General features: G+C 46.7%; 2 protein-coding genes across 4 annotated transcripts in view; one reads left to right on the forward strand and one right to left on the reverse strand.

Moving 5' to 3' along the window:
- Nucleotides 1-12,217, forward strand: part of LOC133126171 (run domain Beclin-1-interacting and cysteine-rich domain-containing protein-like) — a 34,355-nt gene extending 22,138 nt beyond the window's left edge. Inside the window, exons 8-15 of one of the 3 annotated variants that reach the window (XR_009708510.1) lie at nt 1,015-1,095; nt 2,969-3,072; nt 3,298-3,406; nt 4,186-4,272; nt 4,782-4,845; nt 5,884-6,013; nt 10,170-10,365; nt 11,289-11,397. Coding sequence is in view for 2 of the 3 variants with exons in the window: in XM_061238094.1 (XP_061094078.1) it covers nt 1,015-1,095; nt 2,969-3,072; nt 3,298-3,406; nt 4,186-4,272; nt 4,782-4,845; nt 5,884-6,013; nt 11,289-11,429 (716 nt within the window). In the remaining variant the exon portion in view is untranslated. Of the gene's footprint in view, nt 1-1,014; nt 1,096-2,968; nt 3,073-3,297; nt 3,407-4,185; nt 4,273-4,781; nt 4,846-5,883; nt 6,014-6,703; nt 6,894-10,169; nt 10,366-11,288 lie in introns of those variants that run through there. The other 2 variants (XM_061238094.1, XM_061238095.1) reach the window with 2 other exon arrangements.
- A 128-nt stretch (nt 12,218-12,345) lies between these two features.
- LOC133125939 (5-hydroxytryptamine receptor 3C-like) lies at nt 12,346-19,200 on the reverse strand. The gene is made up of 7 exons (XM_061237689.1): nt 19,163-19,200; nt 18,338-18,470; nt 14,852-14,961; nt 14,568-14,737; nt 14,143-14,303; nt 13,203-13,413; nt 12,346-12,608 (listed from the first exon to the last, which is right to left on the reverse strand). The coding sequence occupies exons 1-7, from the start codon at nt 19,198-19,200 to the stop codon at nt 12,346-12,348; spliced, it is 1,086 nt and encodes a 361-aa protein (XP_061093673.1).
- Between the last annotated feature and the right edge of the window lie 1,209 nt (nt 19,201-20,409).

The following is a 20,409-nucleotide window of genomic DNA, read 5'->3' on the forward strand; positions in this document are numbered from 1 at the left end:
GCCCTCGATGTGTGCAGGTGCTTGCTGTGTAGACCCTGGACTGAGTGTGTGGAAGCTGCCCTCGATGTGTGCAGGTGCTTGCTGTGTAGACCCTGGACTGAGTGTGCGGAAGCTGCCCTCGATGTGTGCAGGTGCTTGCTGTGTAGGTCGCGCGACAATGTTGCAGAAGGAGAAAATAATGAAGGCATATAACGCGTATATTACACATATGCATTTTTTAAGATTTGGCGGGTGTAGTTAGGGTTATGCCTAGGGTTTTAGGCTCTATTTGATCACCAAATGAGCAAGATGAAGTCACTACGGCAGCAACTATTGATCACTCTCCAGGCAAAGCACGTAAAACTACAACAATCCATGCAGACGCGAGCAGGTTCTGAACGTGGGCATGAATGACATTACATGACTGGCATTTACCAGACGCTCTTATCCAGAGCGACACACAGTTGATTAGACTAAGCAGGAGACAGTCCTCCCCTGGAGCAATGCAGGGTTAAGGGCCTTGCTCAAGGGCCCAATGGCTGTGTGGATCTTATTGTGGCTACACCGGGATTAGAACCACCAACCTTGCATGTCCCAGTCATTTACCTTGACCACTACACTACAGGCCACCCTATATACTATATATACTATACTATGACTGCGAACATAGTAAGTAGCAGCCAACTCGGATTGGTATTGGTATCGGCTGATCGGTTCTTAAAAAATGATATCGGTGCGCCTCTATTGAAATGATTAGATTACTTGTAAATTTAAAATTGAATACAAAAATAATGCTTTAACTTAAATGTAGAAATGTAGCTTTAATCGATTTTAAATGATTAATTACTGCGGTATTGTAGTAGAGAATGTGTGATAATGTACCTCTGTCGTAATTCATTTATGTATTTATGAATATTAACTGGACCACATAATTAATGTAACATTTCCCACTGTTAAGCGCTTCTGTGCTCAGTGTGGGTTAAGCCTTTAGGGTGGGTAGGGTTAGTGGTTCTTAATGTTGTGTGTTTTTTGTAGAGTCAGGTGCAGAGGTGTGTGCTGCGAAAGGAGGAGCCTTTTCCTCCCTCGGCGATGTCAGCACCTGCTCCATGAGCTCAGGTGAGTCTCAGAGTGATGAGCTCAGGTGAGTCTCAGAGTGATGACCTCAGGTGAGTCTCAGAGTGATGACCTCAGGTGAGTCTCAGAGTGATGACCTCAGGTGAGTCTCAGAGTGATGACCTTAGGTGAGTCTCAGAGTGATGACCTTAGATGAGTCTCAGAGTGATGACCTTAGATGAGTCTAAGAGTGATGACCTCAGGTGAGTCTCAGAGTGATGACCTCAGGTGAGTCTCAGAGTGATGACCTTAGGTGAGTCTCAGAGTGATGACCTCAGGTGAGTCTCAGAGTGATGACCTCAGGTGAGTCTCAGAGTGATGACCTCAGGTGAGTCTCAGAGTGGAGACAGCAACAAATAGAATTTTACCTACATATAAACAGTAGTGTGCAGTGATGATGATACACCACCACGTTTGTCTAAAAGGGGTCCTAATATATTACTTCTTTAAAAATTAAAGTTTACTATTTTTTGGTGAAAATGTATTGAACAATACTATAATACTATACAATAAAACAATATTGTAGGCAATGAGAACAAAAAATACATTGGGGTAAAAGTATGGCTAATAAACATCCATCCATCCATTATCTTAACCCGCTTATCCTGAACAGGGTCGCAGGGGGGCTGGAGCCTATCCCACTGCACCATCCATGCCGCCGGCTAATAAACAGAAACACTGAAAACATCATATTTTTCGAAAAATTGAAAGGTGCTACAATTTTTTCTTTTTACTTTTGCATAGCATGAATGCATGTTTGAAGGCTCATTACATGATTGTTCATGCTAAACAATTTGTTTAAATTGGTTTGAAGCAACATTATTCCGCAATATTACTTCTGATGGTCAGTTGTTCCAGTATGTAAGGTAACACAAACAGTGTCACAGCGTTAAACACGATGGCACGACGGAAGGAGCTCTCTCTTTACTTATTTTCATCGACATGAACCAAAATTACTTGAAATAAATACTTGAACAGTACTTGGTTTCTGATTTATCTTCATCGTGTTAAGTGTATAATCATCACTGCACACTACTGTACAGTACTTAGTAAGGTGTTAGGCAGGTGTGGAAAAAATGCTGTAAAGTAAGAATGCTTTCAAAAATATGTGTGTGTGCATGTGTGTGGTGTGTGTGTTTATATGTGTGTATGGTGTGTGTGTGTGTGTATGTGTGTGTGTATGTGTGTGGTGTGTGTGTATGTGTGTGTGTATGTGTGTGGTGTGTGTATGGTGTGTGTGTGGTGTGTGTTTATATATGTGTATGTGTGTGGTGTGTGTTTATATGTGTGTATGGTGTGTGTGTATATGTGTGTGTATGTGTGTGGTGTGTCTGTTTATATATGTGTGTGGTGTGTGTTTATATGTGTGTATGGTGTGTGTGTGTGTGTGTGTATGGTGTCTGGTGTGTGTGTGGTGTGTGTTTATATGTGTGTATGGTGTGTCTTGTGTGTGTATGGTATATGGTGTTTATATGTGTGTGTACGTGTATGGTGTGTGTGTGTGTGTGGTGTTTGTGGTGTGTGTGTGTATGGTGTGTGTGTGTGTGTGGTGTTTGTGGTGTGTGTGTGTGTATGGTGTGTGTGGTGTTTGTGGTGTATGTGTATGGTGTGTGTGTTTGATGTTTGTGGTGTGTGTGTGTGTGATGTTTGTGGTGTGTGTGTATGGTGTATGGTGTGTGTGTGTGTGGTGTTTGTGGTGTGTGTGTGTATGTTTGGTGTGTGTGTGTGGTGTTTGTGGTGTGTGTGTGTGTGTGTGTGTGTGGTGTTTGTGGTGTGTGTGTGTGTGTGTGTGTGTGGTGTTTGTGGTGTGTGTGTGTGTGTGTGTGTGTGGGGTTTGTGGTGTGTGTGTGTATGGTGTGTGTGTGTGTGTTTACAGAAGGCTCTCAGTGCAGCAGTGTGTCAGAGGGGATGCTCTATCGGCCACTGGAAGGACAGAGTCTCCTGAGCTTCCTGACAGAGCGAGACTTCAGCCACTGCAAGGTGAGGGGCGGGGCCTGGAGAGTGTGAGGGGTGGAGCCTGGAGAGGGTGAGGGGCGGGGCCTGGAGAGGGGTGGGGCCTGGAGAGGGTGAGGAGCGGGCCTGGAGAGGGTAACTCTTACCCTAACCACAGAGGAAGGCAGCTGATTAATTCGGTCTCTGCACAGCGAAAACACAACATAACCCTAACCCCGGACCATGTAATATAATATAATATGGTGTCCCCAGGAGAATGCTCACTTCATCATATCGGAATCTCTGATCGCCGCCATGGAGCTTCTGAAGTGGAGGTTGAGGGAGGACGATGAAGATGAAGATGAGGAAGAGGAAAGTCCCTGTGAGCTGCAGCAGCATAGGCATTGCAGGCAACTGCAGTCCCACACACACACACACACACACACACACTCACACACACACACACCACACACACACACACACACACTCACACACATACACACACACACACACACACACACACCATACACACACACACCACACACACACACACACCACACACACCACACACACACACACACACCACACACACACACCTCACGCACATGCACACACACACACCATACACACACACCACACATACACACACCATGCACACACACCACACACACACACACACCATACACACACACCACACACACACACCACACACACACCACACACACCACACACACCATACACACACACCTCACACACACACACATGCACACCACACACACCACACATACACACACCATACACACACACCACACACACTCACAAACACACACACACACACCACACACACACACACTCACACACACACACACACACACACGCCATACACACACACACACACACACACACACACACCACATACACACACACACACACACACACACACACCATACACACACACCTCATACACACCACACACACCACACACACCACACACACTCACAAACACACACACACACACTCACGCACACGCACGCACGCACACACACACATCCTGCGGTGAGCCCCAGGGAAACACTGATCCTACCTGTCACGGGATCATCTGTGGCTGTGATTGGATAATATAGTCCTGTCTGTGATTGGATGATATTATCTGTCTCTCAGGCAGTGGGTGTTCTGGAGAGACCTCCCAGGATTCCTTGCTGTTGGACCCAGGTCTAGCTGAGGAGGTGGAGCCTTGTGGGCAGACAGGTAAATGGTTGGAATTTATATAGCACCTTTTTCCAAAGCTTCTGATGCTTCTCATTCAGCCATTCATACACACTCACACACCAACGGCGATTGGATGCCATGCAAGGCACTAACCAGCTCGTCAGGAGCATTTGGGGGTTAGTGGGCAGTGGGGGACGGGCCCTGCCTGATGCTATGCTGACCTGTTACTTACCTGTCTGATGCAATGTTAGCTTTTTAACTTACCTGCCTGATGCTATGCTAGCTATGTTACCTGCCTGATGCTATGCTAGCTCTCAGTATGTTAGTTGCCTGCCTGATGCTATGTTAGCTCTCAGTATGTTAGTTGCCTGCCTGATGCTATGTTAGCTCTGTTACTTGTCTGCCTGATGCTACGCTAGCTTTTTTATTTGCTTGCCTGATGCTATGTTCAGTTTGTTACTTACCAGTCTGATGCAATGCTAGCTCTAACCCTAACCCTAACCCTGCCTGATGCAATGCTAGCTCTCATTGTGTTACTCGCCTTCCAGGTTCAGACTTCAAACACAGTGTGACATGCTTCAGCAGCAAGTCCTCCCTCAGCTCTGAGTCTATGTAAGTCATGGAACCCTAAGCCCCCTAACTGATCTAACCCCCCTAACCCATCTAACCCTAACCCCCCTAACCCCCCTAACCCTAACCCCCCTAACCCATCTATCCTTAACCCCCCTAACCCATCTAACCCCCCTAACCCCTCTAACTCATCTAACCCCCCTAACCCATCTAACCCTAACCCCCCTAACCCATCTAACCCTAACCCCCCTAACCCATCTAACCCTAACCCCCCTAACCCATCTAACCCTAACCCCCCTAACCCATCTAACCCTAACCCCCCTAACCCATCTAACCTTAACCCCCCTAACCCATCTAACCCCCCTAACTCATCTAACCCCCCTAACCCATCTAACCCTAACCCCCCTAACCCATCTAACCCTAACCCCCCTAACCCTCCTAACCCTAACCCCCCTAACCCATCTAACCTTAACCCCCCTAACCCCCCTAACTCATCTAACCCCCCTAACCCATCTAACCCTAACCCCCCTAACCCATCTAACCCTAACCCCCCTAACCCATCTAACCCTAATCCCCCGAGCCCATCTAACCCTAAACCTTAAGTCTGTGAGCCCTGTTCAGTTATATTACCCTGCTGCTGTTTCAGTCTGGTGCAGCCTGTTTCAGCCTGTGTATGTGTGTCCGTGTGTGTCCGTGTGTGTGTGTGCACATGTGCGCGTGTGCGCGTATGTGTGTGTGCGGGCATGTGTGTGTGCACGTGTGTGCGTCTGTGTGTGTGTGTGTGCATGTATGTGTGTGTGCGGGCATGTGTGTGTGTGTATGTGTGTGTATGTATGTGTGTATGTATGTGTGTGTGTGTGTATGTATGTGTGTGTGTGTGTATGTATGTGTGTGTGTGTGTGTGTGTGTGTGTGCGGGCATGTGTGTGTGTGTATGTGTGTGTATGTATGTGTGTATGTATGTGTGTGTGTGTGTATGTATGTGTGTGTGTGTGTATGTATGTGTGTGTGTGTGTGTGTGTGTGTGTGTGGGCCTGTGTGTGTGCGCATGTGTGTGTATGTGTGTGTTCCTCTCCTGCAGCTCCTCCTCTCTGCAGATGAACTCTGCGGAGTTTGTTGCGTTGGGGCTCCTGCAGCAGTTTGAGGGGCTGCACCTGCCTGCTGCGTCTGATCTGGACTGGCTGCTCCCCCCACACCATGCTTCCCAGAAGGTAGGGGGGGCTCTGTGTGTGTGTGTGTGTGTGGCTGTAGTGATCTGTGTGTGTGTGTGTGTGTGTGTGTGTGTGTGTGTGTGACTGTAGTGATCTGTGTGTGTGTGTGTGTGTGTGTGTGTGTGTGACTGTAGTGATCTGTGTGTGTGTGTGTGTGTGTGTGTGTGTGTGTGTGTGACTGTAGTGATCTGTGTGTGTGTGTGTGTGTGTGTGTGTGTGACTGTAGTGATCTGTGTGTGTGTGTGTGTGTGTGTGTGTGTGTGACTGTAGTGATGTGTGTGTGTGTGACTGTAGGGGCGGCTCTGTGTGTATGTGTGTGTGTGACTGTAGTGATCTGTGTGTGTGTGTGTGTGTGTGTGTGTGTGACTGTAGGGGCGGCTCTGTGTGTATGTGTGTATGTGTGTGACTGTAGTGATCTCTGTGTGTGTGTGTGTGTGTGTGTGTGTGTGTGTGACTGTAGGGGCGGCTCTGTGTGTATGTGTGTGTGTGTGTGACTGTAGTGATCTGTGTGTGTGTGTGTGTGTGTGTGTGACTGTAGGGGCGGCTCTGTGTGTATGTGTGTGTGACTGTAGTGATCTGTGTGTGTGTGTGTGTGTGTGTGTGTGTGTGTGACTGTAGGGGGCGCTCTCTCTGTGACCACATCACTTTACCTTTGCTCAGCAGCCCTTTCCCATTGTAACTTATCCACAGCTGTGCCAGGCAGGAGGGTTTGTGTGTGAGTTGTGTGGCAATGGCAGAGACGTGACCTTCCCCTCTGAGCTGAGAAAGTGCTGTGGAGGAGAGCTCCCCCTGCTGGATGGAGGACCAAGCTCCGCTCACTCTTGGAGAACCTGGCTCCCCCGGCCCCGCCTGGCTCAAGTCCTGTCCCAGGAGAGGAGAGAGGGGGAGGGAGAGGAACAGGAGGGGGGAGGACAGGGAGATATTGGAGGGAATAAATCTCTTCAGAATGAAGAAAAAGGAAAACTGTGGAAAATGTCCCATACACTCCAGATAACCAATGCCATTTCTTTGGATAGGCGAGAGAGTGAGGGCACTGCAAAGGAGGGAAAGAGTCAAACGGAGAAACGGTTATTTATTGGTGGACTGGCAAAGGTGTTTTCCCGGCATAGAGAGGGGGGAGGAGGGGGGCGGGGGGGGGGGGATTTGAGCTCAGGAGTCGGGGGGGAGGCAGGAGGTGTGCGCCAGACAGAAGTGAGAGATGATTGCAGAGAGGTGGAGTTACGGACTGAGAAAGGTAAGATAAAGTCTGACACGGAACAGCATCATGAAAAAAACGCATCAGAAAGAAGAAAATTCTTGAAAGCTCTGAAACTGTCAAAAGCTTTTTCTAGGGAAAGGAAAAGGAACAGTCAAGAAGAAGAGGGTGATATCATAGGAGACAAAGCGATGGATAGTGTGGAAGGGACAGATTGGGAAGAAAGAGGAGATAAACATGTGGAAGTAGAGAAGCAAGAATATCCCTTAGCGGCTGGGGTGGGCGGGGAAAGGGACCATAGTAAACGTGTCGTCAAACAGGAATCGGACTCTGGAAGGTTCTGGAAAGCCACTAACCGCCCGAAGATTCTTAAACTCCCAAAGCTTTTCCTCAAAGACAGGAGAGAGAGAGGAGTGGGAACTGTCACCCAGGCGAGGCGTGGGGAGCAGGGGGCCGGTGCAGAGCTGGTCAGGGGAACTCCCAACTGGAGATCTTGGAGAACTCGGAAAGCCCAGAGAATGAAGAGCAGCAGAGTGAGGGAGGGGGAGGAGGACAAACCTGGAGCAAGGGAGGAAGAAGAGGGGGAGGGCGAAGGGCGAGGGACAGAGGGGCGCTGAGCAATGGGGTCAGGGGTCAGGCACCAGGCAGGTGACAGGAAGTGGGAGGAGCTTGAAAGAGATTCCACAAATCAGAGAACTCGCTCTAAGATTCCATCAAACAGAGAACTTGCCCTGAGATTGAAACTGAAATTTGCAAAAATGTCCACCCCCCCGCAGAGAGAGAGGAGAGGGTATGAGTGGAGTTAGGGCTGGAGTATATAGGATATGCCTCCCCCAAAGGGAGGGAGTGTGGAGTCTGTGGTACTTTAATGTGAGAGAGAGTTTGTGTGCTTATTGTAAACATGTACAGGGATTTGCTGTAGTTAAAATTGTTTCAATATCTTGGGAGTATTTTAAATACCAGGTTTGATATTCAGTGTATTCTGTTTTTCACTTGTAGTAATTTTCTATCATTTGTTTTTATTTAATAGGAGTTGATCACAATGATGATTTTGTTTTACTAAATTATGAATATTGTGTTACTAATGTACAATAGAAACAAATTAACTTTTTTCATGTTGCAGAAATTCAGAGTACAGTTGTGAAATAAACCCTTCTGTGACGTGATTGCTTTGTGATTATTGTAAATCCCTTCCTAACATTAAAAAAGGCTCACTGACACATTGACTCACCCTCTGCTTGTGTTTATAGTCCTTAAATTTGGGCTACAAAATATATAGTTGATGGGCCAGCTCTCCATTGTATAGCTGTACAATAATTCAAGCTCATTGGTTGAAAATTGGTTTTAATTGCAATAGCCAATGGCATTTCAACATCAGCACATTTACAGGGGGGAGGGATAAACAGTGTTGTGGTTTGAAGGTGTTTGTTGCTGCTATTCCTCTCTTGACCGTTATAAGTCAAAAATTACCTACTGTTCCTTTAAGACATTGCTGGGCCATGCATTAGGACACATACTAAAGGGCACTGACAGACAAGAGCAAATGAAGTTCAGTGTGACAGACACATGCACTCAGGCTCACTGTAGACTCAGGTACAGACACGGGTGCAGGCTCACTGTAGACTCAGGTACAGACTCAGGTGCAGGCTCACTGTAGACTCAGGTACAGACACAGGTACAGGTTCACTGTAGACTCAGGTACAGACACAGGTACAGGTTCACTGTAGACTCAGGTACAGACACAGGTACAGGTTCACTGTAGACTCAGGTACAGACACAGGTACAGGTTCACTGTAGACTCAGGTACAGACACAGGTACAGGCTCACTGTAGACTCAGGTACAGACACAGGTACAGGCTCACTGTAGACTCAGGTGCAGGCTCACTGTAGACTCAGGTACAGACACAGGTACAGGTTCACTGTAGACTCAGGTACAGACACAGGTACAGGTTCACTGTAGACTCAGGTACAGACACAGGTACAGGCTCACTGTAGACTCAGGTACAGACACAGGTACAGGCTCACTGTAGACTCAGGTGCAGGCTCACTGTAGACTCAGGTACAGACACAGGTACAGGTTCACTGTAGACTCAGGTACAGACACAGGTACAGGCTCACTGTAGACTCAGGTACAGACACAGGTGCAGGCTCACTGTAGACTGAGGGTTGAAATGCAGGAGGCAGCTTGTGTGGACAGGCGTTCTGGTGACGTAGAGCAAACAGGTATGCAGGTGAATGTTTCCTGCTTTTTCAGTGCCACACCTGAGAACCGTTCATCCTTCTTATAGGAATGCTGCTGAATGCTGGCTCCGCCCACCTTTTCAGAAGCTGCCATTGGCACTTATCCAATGATGCCATAGTGTGTGTGCTTCTCATCAGCATGTGGATAAACCTGTTGGTTGAGCTGAATGTGCTGTGTGTGTGTGTATATGATCTGAAGGTGGTGTGTGTGTGTGTGTATGATCTGAAGGTGGTGTGTGTGTGTGATCTGAAGGTGGTGTGTGTGTGTGATCTGAAGGTGGTGTGTGTGTGTGTGTGATCTGAAGGTGGTGTGTGTGTACGATCTGAAGTTTCTGTGTGTGTGTGTGTGATCTGAAGGTGGTGTGTGTGTGTGTGTGTGTGTGTGTGTGATCTGAAGGTGCTGTGTGTGTGTGTATGATCTGAAGGTGGTGTGTGTGTGTGTGTATGATCTGAAGTTGCTGTGTGTGTGTGTGTGTGTTGTGTGTATGATCTGAAGTTGCTGTGTGTGTGTGTATGATCTGAAGGTGCTGTGTGTGTGTGTGTATGATCTGAAGGTGGTGTGTGTGTGTGATCTGAAGGTGGTGTGTGTGTGTGTGTGTGTGATCTGAAGGTGGTGTGTGTGTGTGTGTGTGATCTGAAGGTGCTGTGTGTGTGTGTGTATGATCTGAAGGTGGTGTGTGTGTGTATGATCTGAAGTTGCTGTGTGTGTGTGTTTTGCAGTGCTGTAAAGCTTATAGTCTGCTAGGCGTGTTACCACAGGCCCTGCTGCAGAGCATGCTGGGAGAGAGCCCTGCTGCACAGCATGCTGGGAGAGAGCCTCGCGAGAGAGAGGTGGAGGGAGCATGCTGATATATACTTTATTATTAATCACATTATTTTTGCATTATTATTGTTTGCAGGAATTTTTTACATGAAGGTAGGAAGCATTTCCAATGAACTACTTTGCTATGCCGGTCTGTAACTGCAGCTTGAGGTTTTTCATTCCTGGGTAGATGTTACTGGCTTGTCATTACTGTTAGGGGCGAATCTGTTGTGACTGATGTTACAAATTGGAGAGTTCTAAATGGCATAGACCCACTAATATTGCTAACAATTGTGAACAATTACATTATTCCAAACACTAATTTTCATCTATGGCTCCTCTTGCGTAACTGCCACTGCATGTGTCAGCACAAACAGAATGTTGAAATGACGTGATATCATAACATAAAGCCCTGTCAGCACAAAAAGATGACCTGGGGTTATGTTTGCTATGGATAAGTTACTCATAACCACTAGTAAGGAATTATGAAAGGGACAAAAAAACAATGATAGAAGGCTATGCAGTAAAATAAATTCATGTTTTTTGTGACTGACGCTACATGTGGACTAGACCAATCTTTGGAGCCATGTACTGGAACAATTCATTCAAAGTTTCTCTTGACAGATGTAATTATGGTAAAGTAATCCATTGTAAGAAAACTTTCATAAAGAAAGCCAGTTTGTCTGTGTTGCTAAGGACCTTTCAAATATATGGGCAATTCCATTTTTTCTGATGATGTTTAAGTGGCCCTTATTTGTGGTAGCCACATAAAAAATGTGAGACCTCTTGGATCAAATTTGTAATTTCCAGTAACTTTTAGGTCTTATAATGTTTGTTCACTAGTCAAATATTTTATATATTTTGGTGCATGTCTACCTTTTGATGGTTGCTCTTTACTGGTTGAACCAGATGCACCACATGCAGATGATGACGAAGGCGTACAGTATGATAAGCAGCAGATAGATTCGGAAGAGCAGGAAGTCCATGACGTATCCCACGTGGCACCACTGGTCCTGCATCTCAGTCTCCTTCTGCAGGGACGTCAGGTGGCTGCGCAGCAGACTCAGGTCCTGGCAGATCAGCTGCAGCTCCGGGATGGCGGAGGAGAGAGGGGCAGCCGGAGCAGAGGCTGCTGGGACTGGAGCAGGGACTCCCGTGGTCACAGAGGACATGGCTAAGGGGAGAGGAACTTTTCAGCAAGCGTTCCACCGGAATACCAGTCCAGAACATTGTAGCTGTTTATTATATATCATTCTCATACTGTTGTGCAGGGCAGCATGGTTGGTGCAGTAGGTAGCACTGCCGCCTCACAGCAAGGAGGTCCTGGGTTTGAATCCCGGTCGCCCGGGGCCTCTCTGTGTGGAGTTTGCATGTTCTCCCTGTGTTTGTGTGGGTTTCCTCCGGGTACTTTGGTTTCTTCCCACAGTCCAAAGACATGCAAGTTAGGCTGACTGGAGAGTCTAAATTGGCGATAGGTATGAGTGTGTGTGCCCTGCGATGGACTGGCGACCTGTCCAGGGTGTATTCCTGCCTGCCCTGCGACCCTGTTCAGGATAAGTGGGTTAAGATAATGGATGGATGGATGATGTTCTGCTGTATAAAAACAGTTTTTACCTATAAATATAATCCATTAATCAGATTAGTTCGTATCTTTGTTGTACTGTCAGCACTTCTTGAAATTGTACTTGTCCCTGCTTGCACTTTGCACTTTGTTGTACGTCGCTCTGGATAAGAGCGTCTGCCGAATGCCAGTAATGTAATGTAATGTAATCAGAACAGGCTAGCCAATAAGCTTTGGTGCCCTTTATCCTTCTCATAAATGTTACATTAATAAGTTTATCACGTCTGTGCTGTTAAATGCCGCCATTGTAATTTGATAGTTGGGTGAAGCGATATGATTTTGGTCAATCACTGTTGACAGCTGAAGTGTTGCTATGCAGCTGTTCATAAACATCTTGGACCCAAACTATGGACCCAATCTGACCCTGTGTTCCTGTGTTTTGGATTGACGAAGAAGTATTTATGCAATGCTGTTTATTGAAATATAGTATAATCGTGATAATAGTGTAGCAGTATCTGGCAGAAGACGGGCCCTTACAGATGCTCACCATGGCCGTTGGTGGTTGGGTTCTGTGCTGGGGAGCCAGGCCCGGTGGGGTCCGCTTTCGGGCTGGCTTGGGCTTCTTCTTCAGGTTTGGTATAGCAAATGAGACGAGCGATGTACCCCAGCACCAGCACCCGTACCCACCTCGGTACTTGTCGGTACTTCATGGAGTTGTGGTGAAGCACGTTGGTGATGATGACAGTCTCAAGCAGGCTGATCACCATGAGAGCCAGACAGACTGAGAAATAGATTCCTGGAGAGAACACATTTTACATGACCACTTCAGAGGCAAGCTGTAACCACCAGTTCAACATAATTACTCTTTCACATGTCTGTCAGCATTGATTTCTACTCATTTGTGAAAATAGATGCATCTTTTAAATTAATTTATTTGCTGCTTTTTTACTGGTTCTAAGAAGTTATTAATTACAGTTTTGTACTGCATGTGTATCAGGGACATGGGCCTGTAACTCTAAGGTTATATGTTAAATTCCCAGATGGGACCCTGCCATTGTACCTTCAGTAAGGTACTGAACCTGATTACCTAAAAAACATATTGAGCTGTATAAATGGCTTGTACATAAAGATAGAGTTTAAAAAGGGTTTGTACATCTGACATAGGTGCAAGGAGAAAAAGATTGAACTTGCAAAACAAACTTTAACCATTAACAAACAATCCATGAGGACACTGACGAAGAATTGTTTGGGTTGGCGTTTCTGCTTGATTAAAGGCTGTTTTGCAAGATACAGTGTGGAGGAGTTCAGTCTATGTAGAAAAGAGTGTTAAAGCATGTAAGAAGAGCACTGAATGCAGAAATGTTGTGCCAATGTGCATCTGTGGCCTGACCAATGATGGGGGTGCCGTTAGCAGTGCTGGGCAGCAGGTCATTCATGATGAGCAGGAAGACGGTGTAGCCCAGGATCAGGGTCATCTTGAAGGAGGCTCGGTCCACACTGTGTGGTGGCAGGTAGAAGGACAGGATGTCGATGATCATCAGGAAGGAGCTTGGGATCAGCAGGTTCACCACGTAGAGGATCGGCCGCCTCTTTATCACCACCTGCAGGGGGGAAAGGGAATTACAGCATGCATCAACAGGACATCAACACTGACCCCTCTCCTCACCCAAAGCCCAACACTGACCCCTCTCCTCACCCAAAGCCCAACACTGACCCCTCTCCTCACCCAGAGCCCAACACTAACCCCTCTCCTCACCCAGAGCCCAACACTAACCCCTCTCCTCACCCAGAGCCCAACACTAACCCCTCTCCTCACCCAGAGCCCAACACTAACCCCTCTCCTCACCCAAAGCCCAACACTAACCCCTCTCCTCACCCAAAGCCCAACACTGACCCCTCCCCTCACCCAAAGCCCAACACTAACTCCTCTCCTCACCCAGAGCCCAACACTAACCCCTCTCCTCACCCAAAGCCCAACACTGACCCCTCTCCTCACCCAAAGCCCAACACTAACTCCTCTCCTCACCCAGAGCCCAACACTAACCCCTCTCCTCACCCAGAGCCCAACACTAACCCCTCTCCTCACCCAAAGCCCAACACTAACCCCTCTCCTCACCCAGAGCCCAACACTAACCCCTCTCCTCACCCAAAGCCCAACACTAACCCCTCTCCTCACCCAGAGCCCAACACTAACCCCTCTCCTCACCCAGAGCCCAACACTAACCCCTCTCCTCACCCAGAGCCCAACACTAACCCCTCTCCCCTCACCCAGAGCCCAACACTAACCCATCTCCCCTCACCCAGAGCCCAACACTAACCCCTCTCCTCACCCAGAACGTGATGATGTCCCACTCATCAATCCCGAACTGCAGGATTCCAGCATTCCCCTGAATGATCACCAGCTCCCACTCTCCGCTGGCTTCCAGGTAACGCTTGGAATTCCCAGAGATTTCCTCAAAGGACAGGGCCGAAGAGACCCGGACATCTTTGACTGAGAAAGAGAGGAAGAGGGATGAATCACAATCATTCTTTCTACGGCAGCATGTAGGCTAATAATTCCTAGCAATTCCTGCAGCATGAATTTTCAGCAACATAAGAGAACAATACAGTATGTCACGATTGAAAATTCTCAGGGATACTGTGGAATGTTTTCAAAATTTACCGATAAATGCATTTACAGTACATGTTGGAGCCAGGTGGACTGGGTTGAATGTGTATTTGAGCTAGATGTAACATTGATAGGAAGTGTAGTTACTGGTATGCATGTAGGATCCAAAGGTCAGCGAGCAGTTCTGGATGTCGAAGGGAAAGGTATAGATCTTCAGATTGCAGGCGCTGACGATTCGTAACATCCTGTCATAGCGGATGTGGCCGGTGTGATTAACGTAGACATACGGGCAGTTCTGAGACACGTCATCATCCACACTGAGAGACAGAGACAGGGATTTATATAGCAGTATAACTATAATGCATTGAGGATTATTCTTGTGGGTAAGAGAAAAACAAGGTTTGAGTGACCTGAATGTTAGGGACACTCACAACTCATAAACGATAATGTCAGGGGTCCAGAGGTCCCGGACAGGCAGGGAGATCTTGCTGACCCCATCGCACTCCTCTGGGTCCCACACTAGAAACTCATGATGCCAGTACTGCAGTGAAACAGATACAGATAGAAGCTGAAGCTTTAGCATTGCTTTAATATTAGCATATCTGTAGCATTAGCATCACTTTAATATTAGCATGTCTGTAGCATTAGCCGGCGGCACGGATGGCGCAGTGGGTAGCACTGCCGCCTCACAGCAAGGAGGTCCTGGGTTCGAATCCCCGTCGGCCGGGGCCTCTCTGTGTGGAGTTTGCATGTTCTCCCCGTGTCTGCGTGGGTTTCCTCCGGGTACTCCGGTTTCCTCCCACAGTCCAAAGACATGCAGGTTAGGCTGATTGGAGAGTCTAAATTGCCCGCAGGTATGAGTGTGTGAGTGAATGGTGTGTGTGCCCTGTGATGGACTGGCGACCTGTCCAGGGTGTATTCCTGCCTTTCGCCCAATGTATGCTGGGATAGGCTCCAGTCCCCCTGCGACCCTGTTCAGGATAAGCAGGTTCAGATAATGGATGGATGGATGGATGTAGCATTAGCCCTGTGCTGAATGATGTGTGCTGCTTACCAGTCTAAGCCAGAGGAAAGTAGTCAGAATCTGTTTCTTCTCGTTCTGAAACAGTGTAAACCACAAACAAGCATTACAGACAGTCAGGTAGGACAGACAGTGCTCTACCCAAACAAGTGTTCCCGCTCTAGGAAGTTATGGCACTTTGAGCCTAGCACCCTGAGCCCTAGTATTTACATGGCAAATTACTCTGGATAAGTGTGCCTACTAAATGGAAGTGCAGTTAAGTACAAAAGTGTTTGGAAAATATCAGTAAATGCCAACAAATTGCATGGCTCTTGCATTATATTTCACATTGTGTTATACATGTATTTTATAATGTCTACTTGTGTTACACATATATTATACAGTACTGTGCAAGTAGTAGTGCAAGTTAGGTGTGAAAAAATGCTGTAAAATAAGAATGCTTGAAGAAAAATACACCAAGTGAATGAACAGAAGAAACATCTAAATCAAATCAATATTTGGTGTGACCACCCTTTGCCTTCAAAACAGCATCAATTCTTCTAGGTATACTTGCACACAGTTTTTGAAGGAACTTAGCAGGTAGGTTGTTGCAAACATCTTGGAGAACTAGCCACAGTTCTTCTGTGGATTTAGGCAGCCTCAAATGCTTCTGTCTCTTCATGTAATCCCAGACAGACTTGATGATGTCACCCCCTACTCGACCCAGCTCCTGGTCCAAGCGATGGTTCTGTCCCGCCTGGACTACTGCAATTCCCTCTTGGCTGACCTCCCAGCGTCCGCCATCAGACCCCTCCAACTCATCCAGAATGCAGCAGCTCGTCTGGTCTTCAACCTTCCCAAATACTCACACGTCACCCCCCTGCTTACTTCCCTCCACTGGCTGCCTGTCATGGCTCGCATCAATTTCAAAACATTGGTGCTAGCCTTCCAAGCAGTTAAGGGGTCTTCCCCAGCTTATCTACAAAAAATCATCAGACCCTACACCCCTGCCAGACCTCTTCGCTCAGCCTCCACAGGCCGCTTGGCACCTCCCCCTCTCCGAACCTCCATATCACGCTCACGACTACTGTCTGTTCTGGCTCCACGGTGGTGGAACGAACTCCCCGTTGAGGTCAACTCTCCCCACCTTCAAGCGCAAGCTGAAGACACACCTCTTCAAGCAGCACCTCTCCCCATCCCTCCCTACCTCCCTGTGAACCTTAATTGTTGTCTCTGTGACTTGCTTTGTGTATCGGAATTTTTAGTTGGCTAGGTAAGCAGTGTTTGGATAGTTAACTTCGGTCACTTTTGCTCTGTTTGTTTCTTTGTTCTCAAAAAAAAAAAAGGGCCCTCGTCCTTATCTTTGTTGTACAGGTAGCAGTTGAAATTGTACTTCCCTCTAGGGTCTTTCAGCGAACTTATCCCTGGTTATGGGTATGCACTTTGTTGTACGTCGCTCTGGATAAGAGCGTCTGCCAAATGCCAATAATGTAATGTAATGATGTTAAGATCAGGGCTCTGTGGGGGCCATACCATCACATCCAGGACTCCTTGTTCTTCTTTATGCTTTGATGCCTCCCTGATGGTATTGCATGATGGATAAGTATCTGCCTGTACTTTGAGGAGACCATTAATTCTGACGAAATCCCTAATTCCATTTGCAGAAATGCAGCCCCAAACTGGCAAGGAACCTCCACCATGCTTCACTGTTGCCTGCAGACACTCATTCTTGTACCGCTCTCCAGCCCTTCGGTGAACAAACTGCCTTCTGCTATAGACAAATATTTCAACAAAAAATAAACTGCCATGTTCTGCACCCCAGTTCCTATGTTTTCATACATACTTGAGTCGCTTGGCCTTGTTTCCACATCGGAGGTATGCCTTTTTGGTCATGAAGACCACTTCTGACCAGACTTCTCAGCACAGTAGATGGGTGTACCTGGTCCCACTGGTTTCTGCCAATTCTGAGCTGATGGCACTGCTGGACATCTTCGGATTGTGAAGGGAAGTAAGCATGATGTGTCTTTCATCTGCTGCACTAAGTTTCCTTGGCCGACCACTGCGTCTACGGTCCTCAACGTTGCCCGTTTCTTTGTGCATCTTCAAGAGAGCTTGGACAGCACATCTGGAAACCCCTGTCAGCCTTGAAATTTCTGCCTGGGAGAGACCTTGCTGATGCAATATAACTACCTTGTGTCTTGTTGCTGTGCTCAGTCTTGCCATGGTATATGACTTCTGACATGTCTTCAGCAACTAAGTTTGGCTGTTCCTCGCCCAGTTTGAACTCTCCTTAAGCAGTTTCTGTTTCAGTTAATGATGGTGTTTCAACCTACATATTAAATTGATGATCATTAGCTCCTGTTTGGTACAATTGTTTAATCACACACCTGGCTATATGCCAACAAAATCCCAGACTTTGTACAAGTGTACCTAGAAGAATTGATGGTGGTTTGAAGGCAAAGGCTGGTCACACCAAATATCATCATCATCACCATCATCATCATTGGCATTGGCATTTGGCAGACACTCTTATCCAGAGCGACGTACAGTTGATTAGACTAAGCAGGAGACAATCCTCCCCTGGAGCAATGCAGGGTTAAGGGCCTCGCTCAAGGGCCCAACGGCTGTGCGGATCTTATTGTGGCTACACTGGGATTCGAATTAGATTTAGATTAATCTAGATTTAGATTTTTCTTCTGTTCACTCACTTTGCATTTTGTTAATTGATAAAAAATAAACATAACATTTCTATTTTTGAAAGCATTCTTACTTTACAGCATTTTTCCACACCTGCCTAAAACATTTGCACAGTACTGTATATCCAGGAATTAATTATCTGAATTCATTTATTTTGAAGTTGTTTCAGGCGCAGGATGGTGCACAACACCCCCCCCCCCCCCCCCGCCACTGCACTCACCACACCCAGCACAGCATACAGAGTGAAGGAGATGTTGGTGATGGTGGGGTTACTCAGGTTGACCGCAGGGCGGAACGGCTTTCTGTCGAACACAGTCTGCAGCGACTCGTAGGTGGGACCGCTGTGCCCCTCTCTGCAGGAGAGGCGGCCCACACCCAGGTGCACTGAGGGAGAACCGAGGGAGTCGTTTTCATCTTTTAAACTCAGGTAAGGAATTTAATTTCCAAACACGACCACTGTATGGGCATTTACATCTTCTGTGATCCACATTTTTTATCAGACCCTAACCCTAACCCTAACCCTAACTCCAAACACACTGTGAAGGATGTGGTGCAGTGTTAAACCAAGTTCTTCTCAAATATTTAAGAATCAGTTATACTGACATTCAAATAGATATGATTTATCCAGTGTGAAAAAAAAAAAAAAAATGTTTTGTGTGCTGTAGTTCTAAACAAAATGGGCTAATTTTACTTCTTTGAAATCATCTTTGTGGATTTTTCTTATAAATACTTTAATAATATAAATCAGAGGTGAACATAATGACAAATTGATCAGCTTTACCCATATAGATGTATAGTGTCAATGCAGTATGGATGATTCTGTATTGATGCACAAAGAAAAGTAACACAGGTTTATGAATCCAATAGTAAACTAACAAGGCGTAGCCTATAGGGGTGCTTAGAGCAATGCTCCATCCTAATTTGTTATGTTGTGTTTCATCCCATCCCAGTCTGCTCTCTGCCCCACAGAAGGCATTCCTTGTGACATAGTCTGCCAGTCGGAAGGCTGACTTCATCCCCACATATGCCTCCTTCCACTACCTACAGTTCCTCATCCTCGCAGAGACCGCCTGCTGCCCTCATCTTTACATTACATTATTGGCATTTGGCAGACGCTCTTATCCAGAGCGACGTACAGTTGATTAGACTAAGCAGGAGACAATCCTCCCGTGGTGCAATGCAAGGTTAAGGGCCTTGCTCAAGGGCCCAATGGCTGTGTGGATCTTATTGTGGCTACACCAGGGATTAGAACCACTGACCTTGCCTGTCCCAGTCATGTACCTTAACCACTACACTACAGTCATGTACCTTAACCACTACGCTACAGTCATGTACCTTAACCACTACACTACAGTCATGTACCTTAACCAGTACACTACAGTCATGTACCTTAACCACTACGCTACAGTCATGGACCTTAACCACTACGCTACAGTCATGTACCTTAACCACTACACTACAGTCATGTACCTTAACCACTACACTACAGTCATGGACCTTAACCACTACACTACAGTCATGTACCTTAACAACTACACTACAGTCATGGACCTTAACCACTACGCTACAGTCATGTACCTTAACCACTACGCTACAGTCATGTACCTTAACCACTACACTACAGTCATGGACCTCAACCACTACACTACAGTCATGGACCTTAACCACTACACTACAGTCATGGACCTTAACCACTACGCTACAGTCATGTACCTTAACCACTACACTACAGTCATGTACCTTAACCACTACACCACAGTCATGTACCTTAACCACTACACTACAGTCATGTACCTTAACCACTACACTACTGGCCCCACTACACTACAGGCCGCACTACACTACTCTACACTAGACTACTCTACTCTACACTACACTACACTACTCTACTCAACACTACACTACACTACACTACTCAACACTACACTACAGGCCCCACTACTGTACTCTACACTACACTACACTACACTACTCTACTCTACTCTACACTACACTACACTACACTACACACTACTCTACACTACACCACACTACACTACACTACTCTACTCTACACTACACTACACTACACTACACTACACTACACACTACTCTACACTACACCACACTACACTACACTACTCTACTCTACTCTACTCTACTCTACACTACACTACACTACACTACACTACACTACACTACACACTACTCTACACTACACTACACTACACTACTCTACACTACTCTACACTACTCTACTCTACACTACTCTACTCTACTCTACACTACACTACACTACAGGCCCCACTACTG

The sequence above is a fragment of the Conger conger genome, chromosome 4, assembly GCF_963514075.1.
Source record: "Conger conger chromosome 4, fConCon1.1, whole genome shotgun sequence".
NCBI classification, from domain to species: domain Eukaryota; kingdom Metazoa; phylum Chordata; class Actinopteri; order Anguilliformes; family Congridae; genus Conger; species Conger conger.